Below are 16548 nucleotides of genomic sequence, written 5' to 3' on the forward strand. Positions count from 1 at the left end.
GCGGAAAGATGCTAAAGTATACGGTAGGAGATACAAAGTAGACTCTTTGTGTCTCCTACCAGAAAAACACACAATCATCAAATTATTGGCTTAAGAATGCGTAAAAAAAAAAAAAAAAAAAACATGAATTCAAGGCTTCATGGGGTGTGTAATTTATAGAAAATAAGTACTTTTTTTGGGTGAACTACTCCTTTAAAAGGTGTAGGAAGCATATTTGAAAGTTAAGTGCGTTTATAGATGAAAGAACAGGACTGGACTGTGTTAATGTCATAGATAGACAATTAATGTAGTTTTTTTTTCAAACAGAGGAGCGTGTTTGGAACTACAGCCCATAGCATCACGCTTTGCTGCGAGATCAAAGCGTGATGCTACTCTCTCTATACACGGCTCTGCTAGGTACCAGTAGCATAAGAGGGAGGGTGGGGCTGGGTGGGGGTGGGGGTGGGGGGAGGGTGTAGTTCCAGTCTCTGTGGGCGTTAACCTCACCTGCGTGATTCCAGTTTGCCAAGGGGGGGCGGTATAAAGGTACAAAGGACTTTACCTGGAGGCGTCAGAGAAACTTGTAAGAGAAGAGTGACAATATCCAGCCAGAGGACGACACAACAAACAGGATTTACTTTGCCTCCAGTTTTTTTGGGAGGATTTGTACTCTGGTGCTTCAAGAGGTGAGTTTGGATTGAATGATTGATTGAATAAATAAATAAATCACTCAACTGTCACCAGTGGTGGAAAAAGTACTCACACTTTTTACTTAAGTAAAATAATCAATACTGCGATATAAAAACACATTTCACAAGTTTTCAAATATAGTAAGATATCTAAAGATCTTTTGAAAATAGCAGATCTACAAGCTCACAATGCGTCGCATTGTGAGCTTGTAGATCGGCTATTTTCAAATGGCCGAAATGTATACAGGGCTGAATTGGTTCATGTATGTTTTGTAATAATAATCAAAATATACAAAGTAACTAGTAACTAAAGTTTTCAAATAATTATAGTGGAGTAAAAGTATAATATTTGTCTCTGAGATTTAGTGGAGTAGAAGTAAAAGTTCTGAAAACTGGAAACACTCCAGCAAATTAAAAATACCTCAACATTTTACATTTTATACAACATTTTATGGTCGTACAGTACTTAGTAATATGTACTTAGTTACTTTACACCACTGACTGTCACACACATACACCTTTTCTTTGGTCTATGTGAATATTTGATTGCACATGTGGGTTTAGTCACTCAGCATGTCCTATCTCTGCTTTAATTGTCACCATGCCTAATTTTAAATTGTTCTTCTTCTTTACCGTAAAGATGTGGTGAACATGTGCTACTAATAATAACAGTTACTGTATGACAGAAGACACATTATAATTCCATGTTATAGTGAACTGCTATTGTGATGGCTGCTCCCCAAATACTATGAATGAAAGATTACACTATCAATAATGTTATCAGACTTACTGTAATGTAAAGCTGGTGCTTTTATTACCAGTTAACCCATTCTGACCTGTGAGGCCGATTCTAAAAACACTTCTAAATCCTGACCTAAGTTTTCTGAAAAACTACAAAATATGTATTAAAAAAAAGAAAAAAAGAAAAGATGTTGCTATATACTGTACATGGCAACAAGGACCCCAAAAGGGGTTTCCGGATTGAAAGGTATAGGCTTCCAGGTCTAAATGGGTTGAACAAATCAGCAAAGAGCAATTGAGCAAAATGAGCAGAATTTATTTCATTAACCTTCTGAAACAAATCCACTTTATTGTGCAGGTTGAAATGATGCAAGCGCTGCATAATTAGTTTAACACTAACAGCCGTCAAGAATATGAATAAGAATGAGCAATAATTTGGGCAGTAGCAGCATATAAAAGCATCTTCTAAATCCTACCCTAAGCTTTCTGAAAATCGTCTATATTTTATTCAAAATTTAAAAAAAAGATTCCTGTTGATATAGCAACATCTAAAATGACACAGATTCTTTCCCGGTTTTAAAGGTATAACCAAGTGCCGCGCTATGAGCTTGTTGATCTGCTTTCTTTTTGAAAAATCGTGGACATTTTGTGCAAATATTTGAATATATTTTTTTTAAAGCGAACATTTGTAACTCAAATCCTTGCTTCTGGGGATTCTACAAATGTCTTCTAAATCCTAACAGTTAAAAAAAAAAAACGTATGTTGCTGTAAGTGGTTCTCAAACCATTTCATGTCAAGGACCACCCAAAATGATATGTATTTGGCCGTGGACCCCCATCTCAACATATTTTTTTCCAGGGACCCCCCAGAAGTTGTTGCATGAATTAAAAAAAAAAAAGATATATATATATATATATATATATATATATATATATATATATATATATATATATATATTGAAAGATTTGCACAAATTTCCACGATTTTTCAAAACTAGCAGATCTACAAGCTCGCTATGAGCTTGTATATCTGCTATTTTTCAATAGCCCAAAGAAATCTTAAAATGACAGATGCGTTTCCTGGTCTTAAAGGGTTAAGGGTAAGTGATTTAGTTTACACCTGGAGCTATCTGTTGTGAGCATATAAGTGTGCCTAACAACATGGAAATGATTTAAATCATATCACGTTACAACGTGGAGCACAATGTTAGGCCTAACCATAATAAGGTGTGAAAGAAACTGGGACCAGATCAAATAGGGAGCTGGCTAACAAACCACACAGTGTGATTATTGGATTACTATCGCAGAAAATACGGGAGGATTTAAGTAAGCTGAGAGTTTTAGAAACAAAAACATAATAAGCTCACTGCAGTAGGTGTTTGGTACTACTTTGTGCAACGCTCCCTAACAAGCTCACCATCTTCCAAATTAGCAGTTTGGGAGACTTGGCAAGAACAAAGAACTGCATTTATTCATAAGTCATTATGATATAGTGAGTCTCACCGGTTACCATCCATCATACAGTAGATTCATAAGATATTGGAACCACAGATTGTTGTTTTTATGCAGCTGTTGGATATTCCAAAATCTGTTGGTCCATATTTATGAAGTTTAAACCCTTCACCTGTATACTGCACTTCATTTCACTTTTAAAATGTATTAACCCATTAAGACCGGCAACGCGTCTGTGATTTCTTTGGCTATTCAAAAATAGCAAATATACAAGCTCATAGTGCGGCACCGACTGCCGCGCTATGAGCTTGTAGAGCTGCCATTTTTTGAAAAAATCGTGGAAACTTTGTGCAAATCTTTGAATGTATCATTTAAAACGAACATTTTTAAGGGTCCCTGGAACAACATATTTTGAGATGGGGGTCCGCGGCCAAATACATACAATTTTGAGTGGTCCTTGACATGGAAAGGTTTGAGAACAACTCATATAGCAACATGTGTTTTTCAGAAAACTGTTTGTAGAATTCCCAGTAGCAAAGATTTAAGTTACAAATGTTTGCTTTTAAAAATATATATATATTCAAAGATTTGCACAAATGTTCACGGTTTTTCAAAAATAGCAGATCTACAAGCTCTTAGCGCCGTGCTATGAGCTTGTAGATCTGCTATTTGTGAATAGCCAAAGAAATCTAAAAATGACAGATTCTTTCCCGGTCTAAATGGGTTAAACCAAAGCTCACAGGCTTTTAGGAAACTGGGCCTTTTTGTAAATCGCACAGACTATTCGAGACATTCCAAACTTGCTTTAGTGGGAAAGTTATGCCGTACAATAATAAGGTCTATACCACAGCATGGCATGCACCCAGGATTATAGACGTTCAGCTGGGATAAACATATGTGCACAGGCACATAGCAGCTTGGAGCTAGAGCTAAACAGGCCATAACTACCGTTAGTCCACACCGAGGCAGAGGGTTGTGCCAGGTATGTATAGCTGTGGGAGGACAGTGGTTGAAGTTTGATTATTATATTACATTATTGTGATAAAAAATATCAGTTTATTTCAGTTTATTTCATTGCAAGTTTCGTGACTAATAACAAGGAAGGATATTTATTTTTCCATTGATTATTCATTTTTTCATATTTTAACAATCTTTTGTGCTAAATATAGCATGTTGGAAACTGCTTTAGAACTAAAAGAAGGCAGTCATTTGTTATTAATTGGCAGTGGTGGAAGAAGTACTCAGATATTTGACTTAAGTTAAAGTAGCAATATCACAATATAAAAATAATCTGTTACATGTTAAAGGGCTGTGTTCAAAATGTTACTTGAGTAAAAGTACAAAAGTATTGGCATCAAAATATACTTAAAGTACCAAAAGTAAAAGTACCCAAATGTTTGAAAATAGCCGATCTACAAGCTCACAACGCGTTGCGATGCGCTGTGAGCTTGTATATCTGCTATTTTCAAATAGCCTATGTATAAAGTTGGGCTAAAGTGGTTAATGTGTGTTTTATAATATAATGACTGCAAAGTAACTAGTAACTAAAGTTTTCAAATAGTTGTAGTGGAGTAAAAGTACAATATTTGCCTCTGAGATGTAGTGGAGTACTAGAGTAGAAGTAAAAGTATTGACAATTGGAAATACTCCAGTAAAGTAAAAAATACCTCAAAATTGTACTCAAGTACATTACTTGAGTAAATCTATATAACAAATGGTTATCTTATACTGACATGAAAATAATGTAATTGGTACTGTATTTCTAGACTTTAGTGAAGCATTTTATATTGCAAATCATAGGTTATTATTCATACTGTAAATGAACTGAAACTATGCATAATGGGTTAGGTCCAACAGCAATCGATACTTATCCAATAGGATGCAGCCTGTGTTTATTTTTATGGTAATTGTTTACAGTGAGCCGTAACCCAGGGCAACTAGTTGCCTTGGGCCAGTACAATATTTACCAATCACATGGCTTGTGTTTTGGATAAGTGCAATGCTCTATTTGCATGTGATACAACGATTTATTTTGCATCAAACAGTATAACTGAGTTAAGGGACACACTGCAGTCTGAACTACAACTATTACTTGACTTGTGTGTGAGAATAGACTTGTTTTGAAAGTAGCAAAAAAAGCCTTAAGTATTATGTTCACAGCTAAACATGGCACTAAGAATGATAATCAGCTGTGGCTTTCACTCAAAGAACCAGCTCTATTGAACATGTTCAAGAGACAAAATGTGCTTGGTGTCACACTTAGTGGGCCGTTATCATGGGAGAAATATACTGCAATTATTGTGTAGAAAATGGGTAGAGGAATATCATGCATCAGAAGATGTGTTATCTCACCTTCATTACTGCTCTGCGGCAGTGGTGTAAAGTAACTAAGTACATGTGCTCAAGTACTGTACTTAAATTTGAGGAATTTTGACCATTTTTCTATACTTTTACTTTTACTTCTACTCCACAACATCTCAGAGGCAAATGTTGTACTTTTACTCCACTACAATTTTTTGAAAACTTAAGTTACTAGTTACTTTGTACATTTTTGATTATTAGTACACATTATTTACCACTGCAGCCCTATTTAAACTTTGGCTATTAAAAAATAGCCGATCTACACGCTCAAAACGCGTTGCGACGCGTTGTTATTCTCAGAATACGTTTACACATTTTAGATGGGACATTCTGCATAACTACTACTTTTACTTTTGGTACTTTAAGTATATTTCGATGCTAATAATACTTTTGTACTTTTACTCAAGTACATTTTGATTACCGGACTTCTACTTGTAACCGAGTATTTCTGCATTATTGCAGTATTGGTACTTTTACTCAAGTAAAAAATGTGAGTACTTTTTCCACCACTGTTCATTACTGCTCTGCGGTCTAGTCGGGTGCAGCCTAAAAGACACCTGTCTAAGCTCCAAATAGCTCAGGATAAAAGCTGCACTGCAATGCACTGTCACTGAGAGATAGCATGCCTCATGGAGTAGAGGAGAGTTTGGCAAGCACTTTAACGGGTTTCTTTAGGAACATCTGCAATAGCAACCAAATTGCCTGTATAAAGTATTATTATGTTTAGTGTCTTACTTGACTCTTCAAAGACATTTCCTAGCTCACATACTTTGTTGTTTCTCTGCTAGGTCGTGTCAATTAGACAATGTTTGGATACTTCCACAAGCGCATCCAGGAAAGGCTGGCAGAGCGGAGGATCCGCAAGGCAAGGCTCGTGACAAAAGATGGCCGCTGCAACATCGAATTCGGAAACGTCAACTACAGCAACCACTTTGCCTTCCTGGCCGACTTCTGGACCACCTTCGTGGAGTTCCGCTGGAGATTCGTCCTGTTCTTCTTCATCGCCTCCTTCACCCTCAGCTGGTTCATATTCGGCCTGCTGTGGTACTGGATCGCCCGCAGCAACAGCGACCTCACGTGGCAGGCGCGTCCCGAGGATCACACCCCGTGCGTGGACAACGTCGTCGGACTCACCACCGCCTTCCTCTACTCGCTGGAGACCCAGACCACCATAGGATACGGTGGGCGGGCCATCACCCCTCAGTGTGCCGGCGCCGTAGCTCTCATCATCATCCAGTCCCTTATCGGAGCCATCATCAACTGCTTCATGTGTGGTATCATCTTGGCCAAAATCTCGTTGCCCAAAAAGAGGGCCAAGACCATCTTGTTCAGCGACATGGCCGTCATCTCCCCAAAAGAAGGCAACCTGTGCTTGTCGATCAGAGTGGCCAACATGCGTAAAACAATGATTATTGGAAGCCAGATCTATGGCAAGCTGCTGAGGACCACCATCACGCCGGACGGGGAGACCATCATCATGGACCAGGTGAACATCGACTTCATGGTGGACGCCGGAAAGGACAACCTCTTCTTTGTCTGCCCCCTCACGCTGTACCACGTCATCAACAAGGGCAGCCCGTTCTTCGAGATGGCCGTGGACACGCTCCACCGGCAGGAGTTTGAGCTGGTGGTGTTCCTGGACGGCACCGCCGAGTCCACCAGCTCCACCTGTCAGGTCCGGACCTCCTTCATACCCCAGGAGATCATGTGGGGCTACAAGTTCATGCCCATCATTTCCCGGAGCAAGGAGGGCAAGTACAGGGTGGACTTCTCCAACTTCTCCAAAGTGGTGCCCGTGGTCACCGCACACTGCGCCTACTGCTACCACAACATCAAGGGCCACCATCTCCACACCAAAGATGTAGGACAGGACAACCAGGGCTTTGAGGTGATCGATATCTGCGATCATCACACCAATATCACCAAGATGTGACTTACTGAGCTCATGTTGTGAGGGGACATTGCGACCCTAATGGCAGAAGCTTCTTCTTAACCTAGCATGAAACCTAGCATTCCTTTTCTGGGGGCAAACATTTGCTGAAAATAGCCGATCTACATGCATTGAAGGAAGCATGAGCTCAGTTCGGGGATCTCCCCAGGCTGGCTGAGGGAGAGTGGCGCCCAGGATTACGAGCTTAGGCAATTGGCACTGGGTGAAAAAATGGGTTACAAAAAATCGTGGGATAATAAATTGAAACATTTAAAATAGCCGATCTACAAGCTCACGATGTGACCGCATTGTGTGCTTGTCAATCGGGTATTTTCGGCAAAATGATTTGGTGTAGAGCTTTGGTTCTCAAAATGGGGTCCGGGGACCCCCAGGGGTCCTTGCGGGGGCACCGGGGGGTCCCCAGCAAAATGTGTTAATATAGCGTCACAATCATTTTAACCCCTATCCATATTTCATACTTTGGCTATTCAAAAATAGCAGATCTACAAGCTCATAGCTTGTAGATCTGCTATTTTTGAAAAATCCTGGCACAAAAATATGTTTTGAGTCAGGGGGGTCCGCAGCCAAAAGAAAACATAATTTTGGGGTCGTCCTTGACATTAAAAAAAGTTTGAGAACCACTGGTGTAGAGGGGGAAAAAAAGGAGCCGAGTAAGTACAAAGAGCTGAACTGCCCTGAAAGTGCCTAAAGGACTCTGTGGAGGATGTGGTCGTGGGCAGACAGAATGTGCATAAATAAGCAATAAGCAATTCGAATTGAAGTAAAAGACAAAGACATTCTTACTTTAAAGTTAACACAGATAAGAGGAACAGAGAATTGTGACATATTTGTATGTAAGACCCAAGCCTGTCAATGTCTGCTTGACTCCAAACCTGTCTTCAGACAGAAAGGGAGGTGAGATCCGGCAGGACAAGAATGCGTCTTTTTGCAATTCAAAGCATATGAACGGAAAGTTTAGGTGATCGGTCTAAGCCGGGGTATATGCAAATATATTCAGCCTCTGGGTGGCGAATGAAGTTGAGTTGTTTAACCTGATCCTCCCGGGTTCAAACATCAAGCACATTGCAGAAATAGGAGGACAATTGAAAGAGAGAGAAAGTGACATGTGCCTTTAACAATACACCATCTAATCTAATCTAATCTAACAATACACCTACTCACCAGACATGGAGTGTTTTTTTTATTTTATTTTTTATATAATAATCTTTTACCCCTTTTTCTCCCCAATTTAGTTGTTATGCCAATTGATTCCTCCCCACACACATTTATGTGCTGTCGTATCCTACTGACTCACCTGCCAGTGAGGATCCCCCACCAGGAGGACTGACAGGTTCCGCCCCAGCCCGTATGGGTACGTGCAATGACCGATATCACCCTCCCCGCCCGGCTTCCCTCCCCCGAACGCGCGCCAATTGCGCTCGTATAGACGCTCGACAAAGCTGGTTGCACCACGGTGGATTCGAACGAGTGTTGTGGTCCTGTATTGTATGTCAGTAAAAGTCTGGACTTAAATAAATCATGTCGTTTTTTGAGTCGAGTTATCTGATACTGAGACACTAAAAGAGAGTTAGATGTGGTTTTCTCTTATGAGAGCATCATTGAGCACAGTTCTCGGTACGCTCAGACCATTTTAAATTATGGCTGCATGCAGCACTGTATATAGCGCGAAAATCAACACTGTTTATTAGGCCTTTTTTTGTATTTGATCTCAGGGAAAAAAATACATTTTATTGAATCAAATAAAGGATATTTTTGCATTCAAAATAATTTCTCTTTGTGAAATCATTCTTGCAAAGCTTGTGTGGAGCTATGTGGGCCATGATCAAAAAGGTTCGGGGGAACAACAACAAAATGACAGGTGCCAACCCCTATGACAGCTCTTCATCCACAAACAAAGTGAAGTTGTGACAGCAAACGAACAGCGATGCAAAAACAACAGAGCTTGATCATTTGGAAAGGTGAGAGCTGTTGCTGCCCACTACTTTGCCAGAGGCTGCTAAACATGACACCAAAAAACTCTTCAATTCATAGAAACGGCCAGGCGTGTGTCATAACTGTCTGTGTGTCTGTCACAGTTACAGTGGTGTAAAGTAACTAAGTGCATTTACTCAAGTACTGTACTTAAGTGTGATTTTTACTTTACTGGAGTACGGTATTTCCAATTTTCCATATACTTTTACTCCATTACATCTCAGAGGCAAATATTGTACTTTTACTCCACTGCAATTAATTGAAAACTTTAGTGACTAGTTCATTTGTAGATTTTGATTATTATTACAAAACATATAGTAACCACTTCAACCCTATTTACATTTCGGCCATTTGATAATAGCCGATCTACAAGCTCACCGATCTGCTATATTCAAAAGATTTGTATACATTTTATACATTTGAAAACATGAAATGATTTATAGTGAGTACTTTTACTTTTGGTGCTTTAAGTTCATTTTGATACCAATACTTTTGTACTTTTACTCAAGTAGATTTTTAATTCCGGACTTACTTGTAACAGAGTATTTCTACACTGCAGTATTGATACTTTGTGAGTACTTTTTCCACCACTGGTCTGTTATGCAGAAGGACTTACGTAACAAGTCACCTATTTGACCTCAATGAAAGACTGCATGTATAAAATAGATACGATTGAATAATACAGATTCACAGTATTTATGCAAGAAATATTCAATCATAAGATGTGAAAAGTCATGTTTGTATCTCGGGTAGCTGGCTGCTAGAAATAGGGAAATGAGAATTGAAAAACCCCACCCGTCATGAATTTCAATGACAAATGAGGGGTTTTATAATGCAATCTTTAACTGAATAGACCTGGCAGAAAGTGAGTTCAACATTCTCTAGCATGCAGAATACCAACAAGCCCAACAAATGTCCCCCAGGCTCAACAGATGTCCAATCATTTGAAACATATGACTTTGGCCACAGCATACAAATTAGCAAGGAGTTTAATATAGCCACCATTGTCGTTTATTGCACATGCTATACTTACACCTGCTGCATGCTAACCAGTGTGTTCATTATTTGCATCCGGGGTTATAAATATTAAAGGAGACAAATATATCAAAGGCGGTGCTGTAGTCTAGGTTTTTTCAGACGGTATACCATAATATAATTATTCGAGGCCAGCCCACATATACGCTCGCGGTCACAGAATTAACTATTGTGGTTACAGATGGTCAGTGGTGGAAAGTAACTAAGTACATTTACTTAAGTATAATTTTGAGGTATTTGTACTTTACTTGAGTATATCCAATTTCTAATACTTTTACTTCTACTCCACTACATCTCGGATCCAAATATTGTACTTTTACTCCACTACATTTATTTTTTTAAACTTTAGTTACTAGTTACTTTGTAGATTTTGATTATTATTACAAAACACACATTACCCACTTCAGCTCTATATACATTTCGGCCATTTGAAAATAGCCGATCTACAAGCTCACAATGCTGTGAGCTTGTATTTTCAAAATATTTGTATACATTTGAAAACTTGAAAAACGACATTCTGCATAATGAGTACTTTTACTTTTGGGACTTTTTGATGTCAATACTTTTGTACTTTGACTCAAGTCAATTTTGAATTCCAGGCTTTTACTTGTAACAGTCAGAGTATATCTACATTGCAGTATTGATACTTTTACTTGAGGAAACAATTTGAGTACATTTTCCACCAGTGCAGAGGGTGTAGCCTACTATTTTCTTCAAAATGTTGGTTTGAGTATACTGCGTATATAGCGTACACTGGTAGAACACACCACTGAGTAAAGGACCACATGGTAATCTTTAGAACACTTGAGCAAGTGACGGATACAATCTGGGGAAGCAAATTGTATGAATAGATCTGACCATCTACAATCAAGCTATACTTGAATGGGCACTTAACCAACCTTTGATGCAGATTTACACTAGTTAGCAACTGTTCTGGTCAGCTCTCAAGTGTGACTAATGCAATCAGTGGATTCTTTAAAGGACAAATTTGTTTTTTATTAGTTTGTAATGATAATAATTAAAATATGAGTTTAAAAAAAATCATTTATTGCTTTCTATCGTTTTAGCGATTTTTAACTGGGGGGCGGGGTAATTGGTAAAAATGAGCATCTGCCCCAAATGTTTCACATCGGTCTGTTATAGCGCCACCAGGAGGCCTTTTTTCTCTCTTTTTTTCTACTTGGCCTAGTGGGGATGTGCGTGCAAGATTTCACGGCAATCGGTCGCTGCGTTCATGATTTCAGGTAGAATTTTGTACAAAACAGGCCACTCCTGCAGACTTTGGAAGCAAATCTTAGCCAATAAGGATGAAATATGAACAATCCAATTTGTGTGATGTTAGGACAACATTTGTAGGAGGAGTAATATAAAAAAATGTGTTTAGCAAAAGAGATGATATAGTATGAGTCCCGCACTGAAGTCAACCACTTTGTATATGAATCAGAGATGTATAAAAGAAAGTAGTCACTAGCCTGGAGACGAGTTGTGTGTCAAATGTCAACAATAGGAATGTAAGGCTTTTGCATTCTGTTAAGGCCATTGGCAGACAATGGAGGGCAACCTGAGAGGTAAAAACATTTATTTTGTCACATTTTTTTCCTATACAAAAGCCCTTTTTCAAAAGGTATTACTTCATACATTGCAGGAATGACAATAATAATAATAATAATAATAATACACTGGTTAATTGCAAAATTACACATATATATATATTTATATATATATATTTGATATCCAAAATACATTGCGTATAAGAAGTAGCACAGTTCCCTTTTTGATGAATATTAACGCTCTTGAAACATGGTAGTTAAGGGTACATATTTAAAACGTTTTCTTCATGCTACAAAATGACATGTTCCTTTTTATTTGTTCATTTAAAGCTAGGAGACCTTAAGAGAAGCTGGCTGTAGATATTATCTGTCTGTAATTTTTATTTATTTATGTTTTTTTGCATAATATACCTGGCAAATGTTAAGGCACAGGATAAGCTGCCAATTCCAGGGCTTATTAGGCAGGAGACGTAATTTAACAATGAAAAGCATCCATGTTCATCGTATGTTGTATATAATGTACAAAAAAAAATCCCCTTAAGTTGGCTATTTGATTAAGACTCAAGCAGGCATTTGTGGTAGAATTAACTAGACAATATCTTGTGCACTTCAAGGCACTGAGGACGTTACAAAACCAAATTTCAGAAACAATAACGATAACAAAAAAAAAAACATACAATGTAAAAATGTATTGCCCAAATGTACAGATAAAAAACCCTTAAAATGTTGAACATACTATGTAGCAGAAACGGACTTCAAAAGGTTTGCATTTTTGACCGAGGTCAACTCGTATTAATTCTCTTGATTTTCTTTTAATACTGTGTCACATATGAAAATAACTCTGCTTAATTTATACAGTAAGTTGCTTTAATGCCTAGTTGACTGTTGCTTACAAAATAATAGAAAATAGGTCTGACGAACGCACAGCATTCGCGAATCTGAGGATTTCTTTGTTTCATCTTGTCATACTATTATCGGTTTTGATAAACTACTTATTCCCAAGTAATTTATTTTCAAGTGTCCACTTTCAGTTATTTTTTAAAGTAATACTTTTTCTTTTTTTTTTTCCATGAAGAAGAACACTAACACCTGAATGTGGACATTGCTTTGAACATAATACTGTTACGTTAAGCTTGAATCCTGACTTGAGATGCATATGTGGTTTGGCTGTTTGGTCTTTATATCAACAATGACTAAACTAACATTCAAAATCACATGCTCTCCAATTAAGATCCAGACCTGATACACTGAAAACTGTGTATTGGTGGCTAAAATGACATGACTTTACTGTAAAGTCACTTCTTTGAATTGACCTAAAGGGTTTAGGTCCTGAATGGCCTTGATGGAGAAGGAAGAGAGACAGAGACAACCACCGTTGTCAGAGTCCACTTCAAAATCAAAATTTGTCAGAGCTCTTGTCAGATTTAGAGGTGTTTTATGTATTTTGACAATGATTGGTCAGATCCAATGCTATTCCAACGGGCGTAATATACTCTGTAGCCTTGTGGGTATGGATTAGCACTTAAAACGGCCAAGGTTAAAGGCTCCATTCCAACACTCTTGCTAACCGTGCTAAAAAATAAAAGGCACTTTGAATAAAAGCATCCACCAAGTGGTTTTTTGGAAGAAAATAAATTGTAGATGTGCACTATTACTGAATTCAAGGAAGTAGATGCTGCATACAGTATCTTTAGGGTTTATTGTATTTTCATCAGTGGTGGAAAGTAACTAAGTACATTTACTTAAGTACTGTACTTCAGTACAATTTTGAGGTATTTGTAATTTACTGGAGTATTTCCAATTTGCAGTACTTTTACTTCTACTCCACTACATCTCGGATGCAAATATTGTACTTTTACTCCACTACAATTATTTGAAAACTTGAGTTACTAGTTACTTTGTAGATTGTGATTAATATTACAAAGCTCACAATGCGTCGCATTGTGAGCTTATAGATCTGCTATTTTCAAAAGATATGTATACATTTTGATGCCAATACTTTTGTTCTTTTACTCAAGTACATTTTGAATTCCGGACTTTTACTTGTTACAGAGTATCTGTGTTACTCTGTTAGAGTAACACAGATACTTTATTGCAGAGTTCTTTATTGCAGTATTGATACTAAGTAAAACATGTGAGTACTTTTTCCACCACTGATTTTCATTGACCACAGAGTGTAGGCTATAGTGATTCATTTTTCATAAAAAATATTTCTGCTGTACGGTGTATAACGTCTGACAAAGTTTGATTTTGTTGTAGGGTATCCCTTTATACGCATGTTTCACAAACCAGAAGACATTCACATTAATACTGGTCCAGGCAATGAAACATCTGGGGAATGGCACAGCTGGAAAGGCAAAACAGCCTGGCAAACATTTAACAGCCTTGGTGTGTGGGCCCCTGAAAACATGAGACCTGGGTTGAATTACTATCACAAATTGTTTCAATTACTTCTTTTTTTCCCCCCTCTCTCCAGCACAATGGAGCCAATGGGTATGACTCAAAAAGTGCACACACTGCCCATCTTTCACTCCAGGGCAGACTTACCGCAAAAACACTTGCTATGTAATTGAAAAAGATTTCAATTAATTGTTTGACCTCAAGGGTCTGGAAAAAACATACAGCGCTTCCAACTCTGGCCTTTCCAACTTCTTCTCTAAGCCTTTCCAGTTTGGAGGATAAATTAAATTGTTGAATGGCATATTCCAGTTGCCACAAATTTCATTCAGTGCTGAGAAAAGTCCATTTCTCCGGGAGATTGCCCTCCCCTCCCCTACAAAAGGTTTGTCCAAAGATTTCCAGAAGACCCTCCACACACACATATAAAGGGACGCAGACAAACGGATGAGCAGACGAGACGAGACGGACATTAACGTTAGACAGATGTGGCCGGGAATCAGAGAGATCTCCCCCCCCCAACAGAGACGGTTGAAAAAAGGCAGATGCTTCGAAGCTTTAAATGTACATAAATGTACTGAGGAGAGGCTGTTAGATTGAGACCCATATAAGACTATAGGCCCATGTCTGGTATAGAGGGGATGGAGGGGAGGAGGCTACTGTCCACTGTCCCGTTCCTATTGCTGTGACTGTGTGGGTTGTCATCGTGTCAGAGTTTGGGAAGGCACTTTAACTGGCCTGTAGGTGCAGCTTTCCAGAGGCATTATGGGTAGGAGAGAAAGGCACAGGAAATACAGACGCACGTCCAAATACATAAACAAAACATGGAAACAGTCACTGGTCTTGTAAAGTTAAGTAGTATTCCATCTTTTTGGACCATAGGCATCCAGTTGTTTATAAATTCTTGCATATAAAAATCTCCTTTAGTTTTAGCATCCTTCATTTTGCCGTTTTAAGAGCAGGGAATCTTCTTGAGAGCACAAGTTTCCTCGTGAATTCAGTCTTAGTTGGTTTGGCGTTGTCTGCGAGTGCACGTCAGCGATTGTTGACTTACCCAGTGAGCCATAGTCGGCTATTAGACCTCCATCTAAAACCTGGTTATAACTGGTCTAAAAGTGAAAGTTATTTCACCGTCTAGGCTAAGCCTAGACGTTCATTAGCTGTTTTTTAAGCGTCTATATATAGAGCCTCTATATTATAGACGTCATCTCAACGGCTATAATATAGACAATAGACGCTTAAAAAACAGCTAATCAACGTCTAGGCTAAGAATAGACGTTGGGGGGAAAAATCACTGTTAGACCAGTTATAACCCGGTTTTAGCCTAGCCGTTATAGCCACAGGCGTATTTTAGACGTCTCATAGCCCGAAAAATGCTCAGTGGGTAGTTGCGGGGGAAAAAAACTGGCGAAAAGGAGGCTTTAGGGGGGAAGGGGGGGTGCATGTATATTAGTAGTAACTGCCCAGGTGGGACGGGACGTGGGTGTTGGGGTGGCGGGGAACGCTGGGGTTGGGGTAGATCCCCGCGCCGGGCGAGCTCCAGTACGTGGGCGTGGGTCCGAAGAAGTTAGAGGAGGTGACGGGCATGGACGGCGGGTGCACGGGCGACACGAAGTTGACCTTCTGCTGGTGGGCGTGGTAGGAGGGCACGTAGGCCAGGTCCGAGGGGTACTTGTACATGGAGGACTCGGTGGGGTGCGGCTGCAGGGCCTGCGCGATGCCGTGGAAGTCGAACTTGTAGGCGTAGCGCTTGCCGTGCACCTTGGTCATGATGTTCTTGTCGTAGTAGTAGCGCAGCGCGCGGCTCAGCTTGTCGTAGTTCATGTTGGGCTTGCTCTTGCGCTCGCCCCAGCGCCGCGCCACCTCGTCCGGGTCGGTCATCTTGAACTCGCCGTTGGTGCCCTCCCAGGTGATGCAGCCGGCGTTGGCGCTGTCGGACAGGAGCTCCAGAAGGAACTGCCACAGCTGGATCTGTCCGGAACCTTGGAGAGAGAAAGAGGTTTAGATTTAGTTAAAAAAAAAGGAACAGCAGGTCAAGAACAGAACTCCAACACTGTTGGGCAGTGGTGTAAAGTAACTAAGTACATCATTTTGAGGTATTTTTTACTTCACTGGAGTATTTCCAATTTTCAATACTTTTACTTCTACTCCATTACAGGCATTTATTGTACTTTTACTCCACTACAATTATTTGAAAACTTTAGATACTAGTTACTTTGCAGATATAAATTATCACATTATAAAACATAGGCTATTTGAAAATAGCCGATCTACAATGATGTGACGCGTTGTGAGCTTGTAGATCGGCTATTTTCAAACATGTTAGTACTTTTACTTTTGGTACTTTAAGTATATTTTGATGCCAATACTCTTGTACTTTTACTCTAGTAACATTTTGAACACAGGCCTTTTACTTGTAACA

General features: G+C 39.2%; 3 protein-coding genes across 9 annotated transcripts in view; 2 read left to right on the forward strand and 1 right to left on the reverse strand.

The window, feature by feature from the left end:
- The window catches only part of ets1 (v-ets avian erythroblastosis virus E26 oncogene homolog 1), a 252782-nt gene that overhangs the window by 77716 nt on the left and 158518 nt on the right, over positions 1-16548 (forward strand). The gene's annotated exons all lie outside the window — the stretch shown is intronic.
- On the forward strand, positions 535-8940 carry LOC311050328 (ATP-sensitive inward rectifier potassium channel 1-like). Its single transcript, XM_084064340.1, has 2 exons — positions 535-665; positions 6011-8940. The coding sequence occupies exon 2, from the start codon at positions 6028-6030 to the stop codon at positions 7153-7155; it is 1128 nt and encodes a 375-aa protein (XP_083920466.1). The 5' UTR covers positions 535-665; positions 6011-6027; the 3' UTR covers positions 7156-8940.
- The window catches only part of fli1 (Fli-1 proto-oncogene, ETS transcription factor), a 67922-nt gene continuing 63115 nt past the window's right edge, over positions 11742-16548 (reverse strand). For all 7 annotated transcript variants that reach the window (XM_084064845.1, XM_084064848.1, XM_084064849.1 and 4 more), the window contains one exon: positions 11742-16108. In XM_084064845.1, coding sequence (XP_083920971.1) covers positions 15576-16108 — 533 coding nt within the window. In that variant the 3' untranslated portion in view covers positions 11742-15575. The remainder of the gene's footprint in view (positions 16109-16548) is intronic.

The sequence above is a fragment of the Gymnoscopelus microlampas genome (genome assembly GCF_963454915.1).
Source record: "Gymnoscopelus microlampas genome assembly, chromosome: 8".
Lineage (NCBI taxonomy): Eukaryota > Metazoa > Chordata > Actinopteri > Myctophiformes > Myctophidae > Gymnoscopelus > Gymnoscopelus microlampas.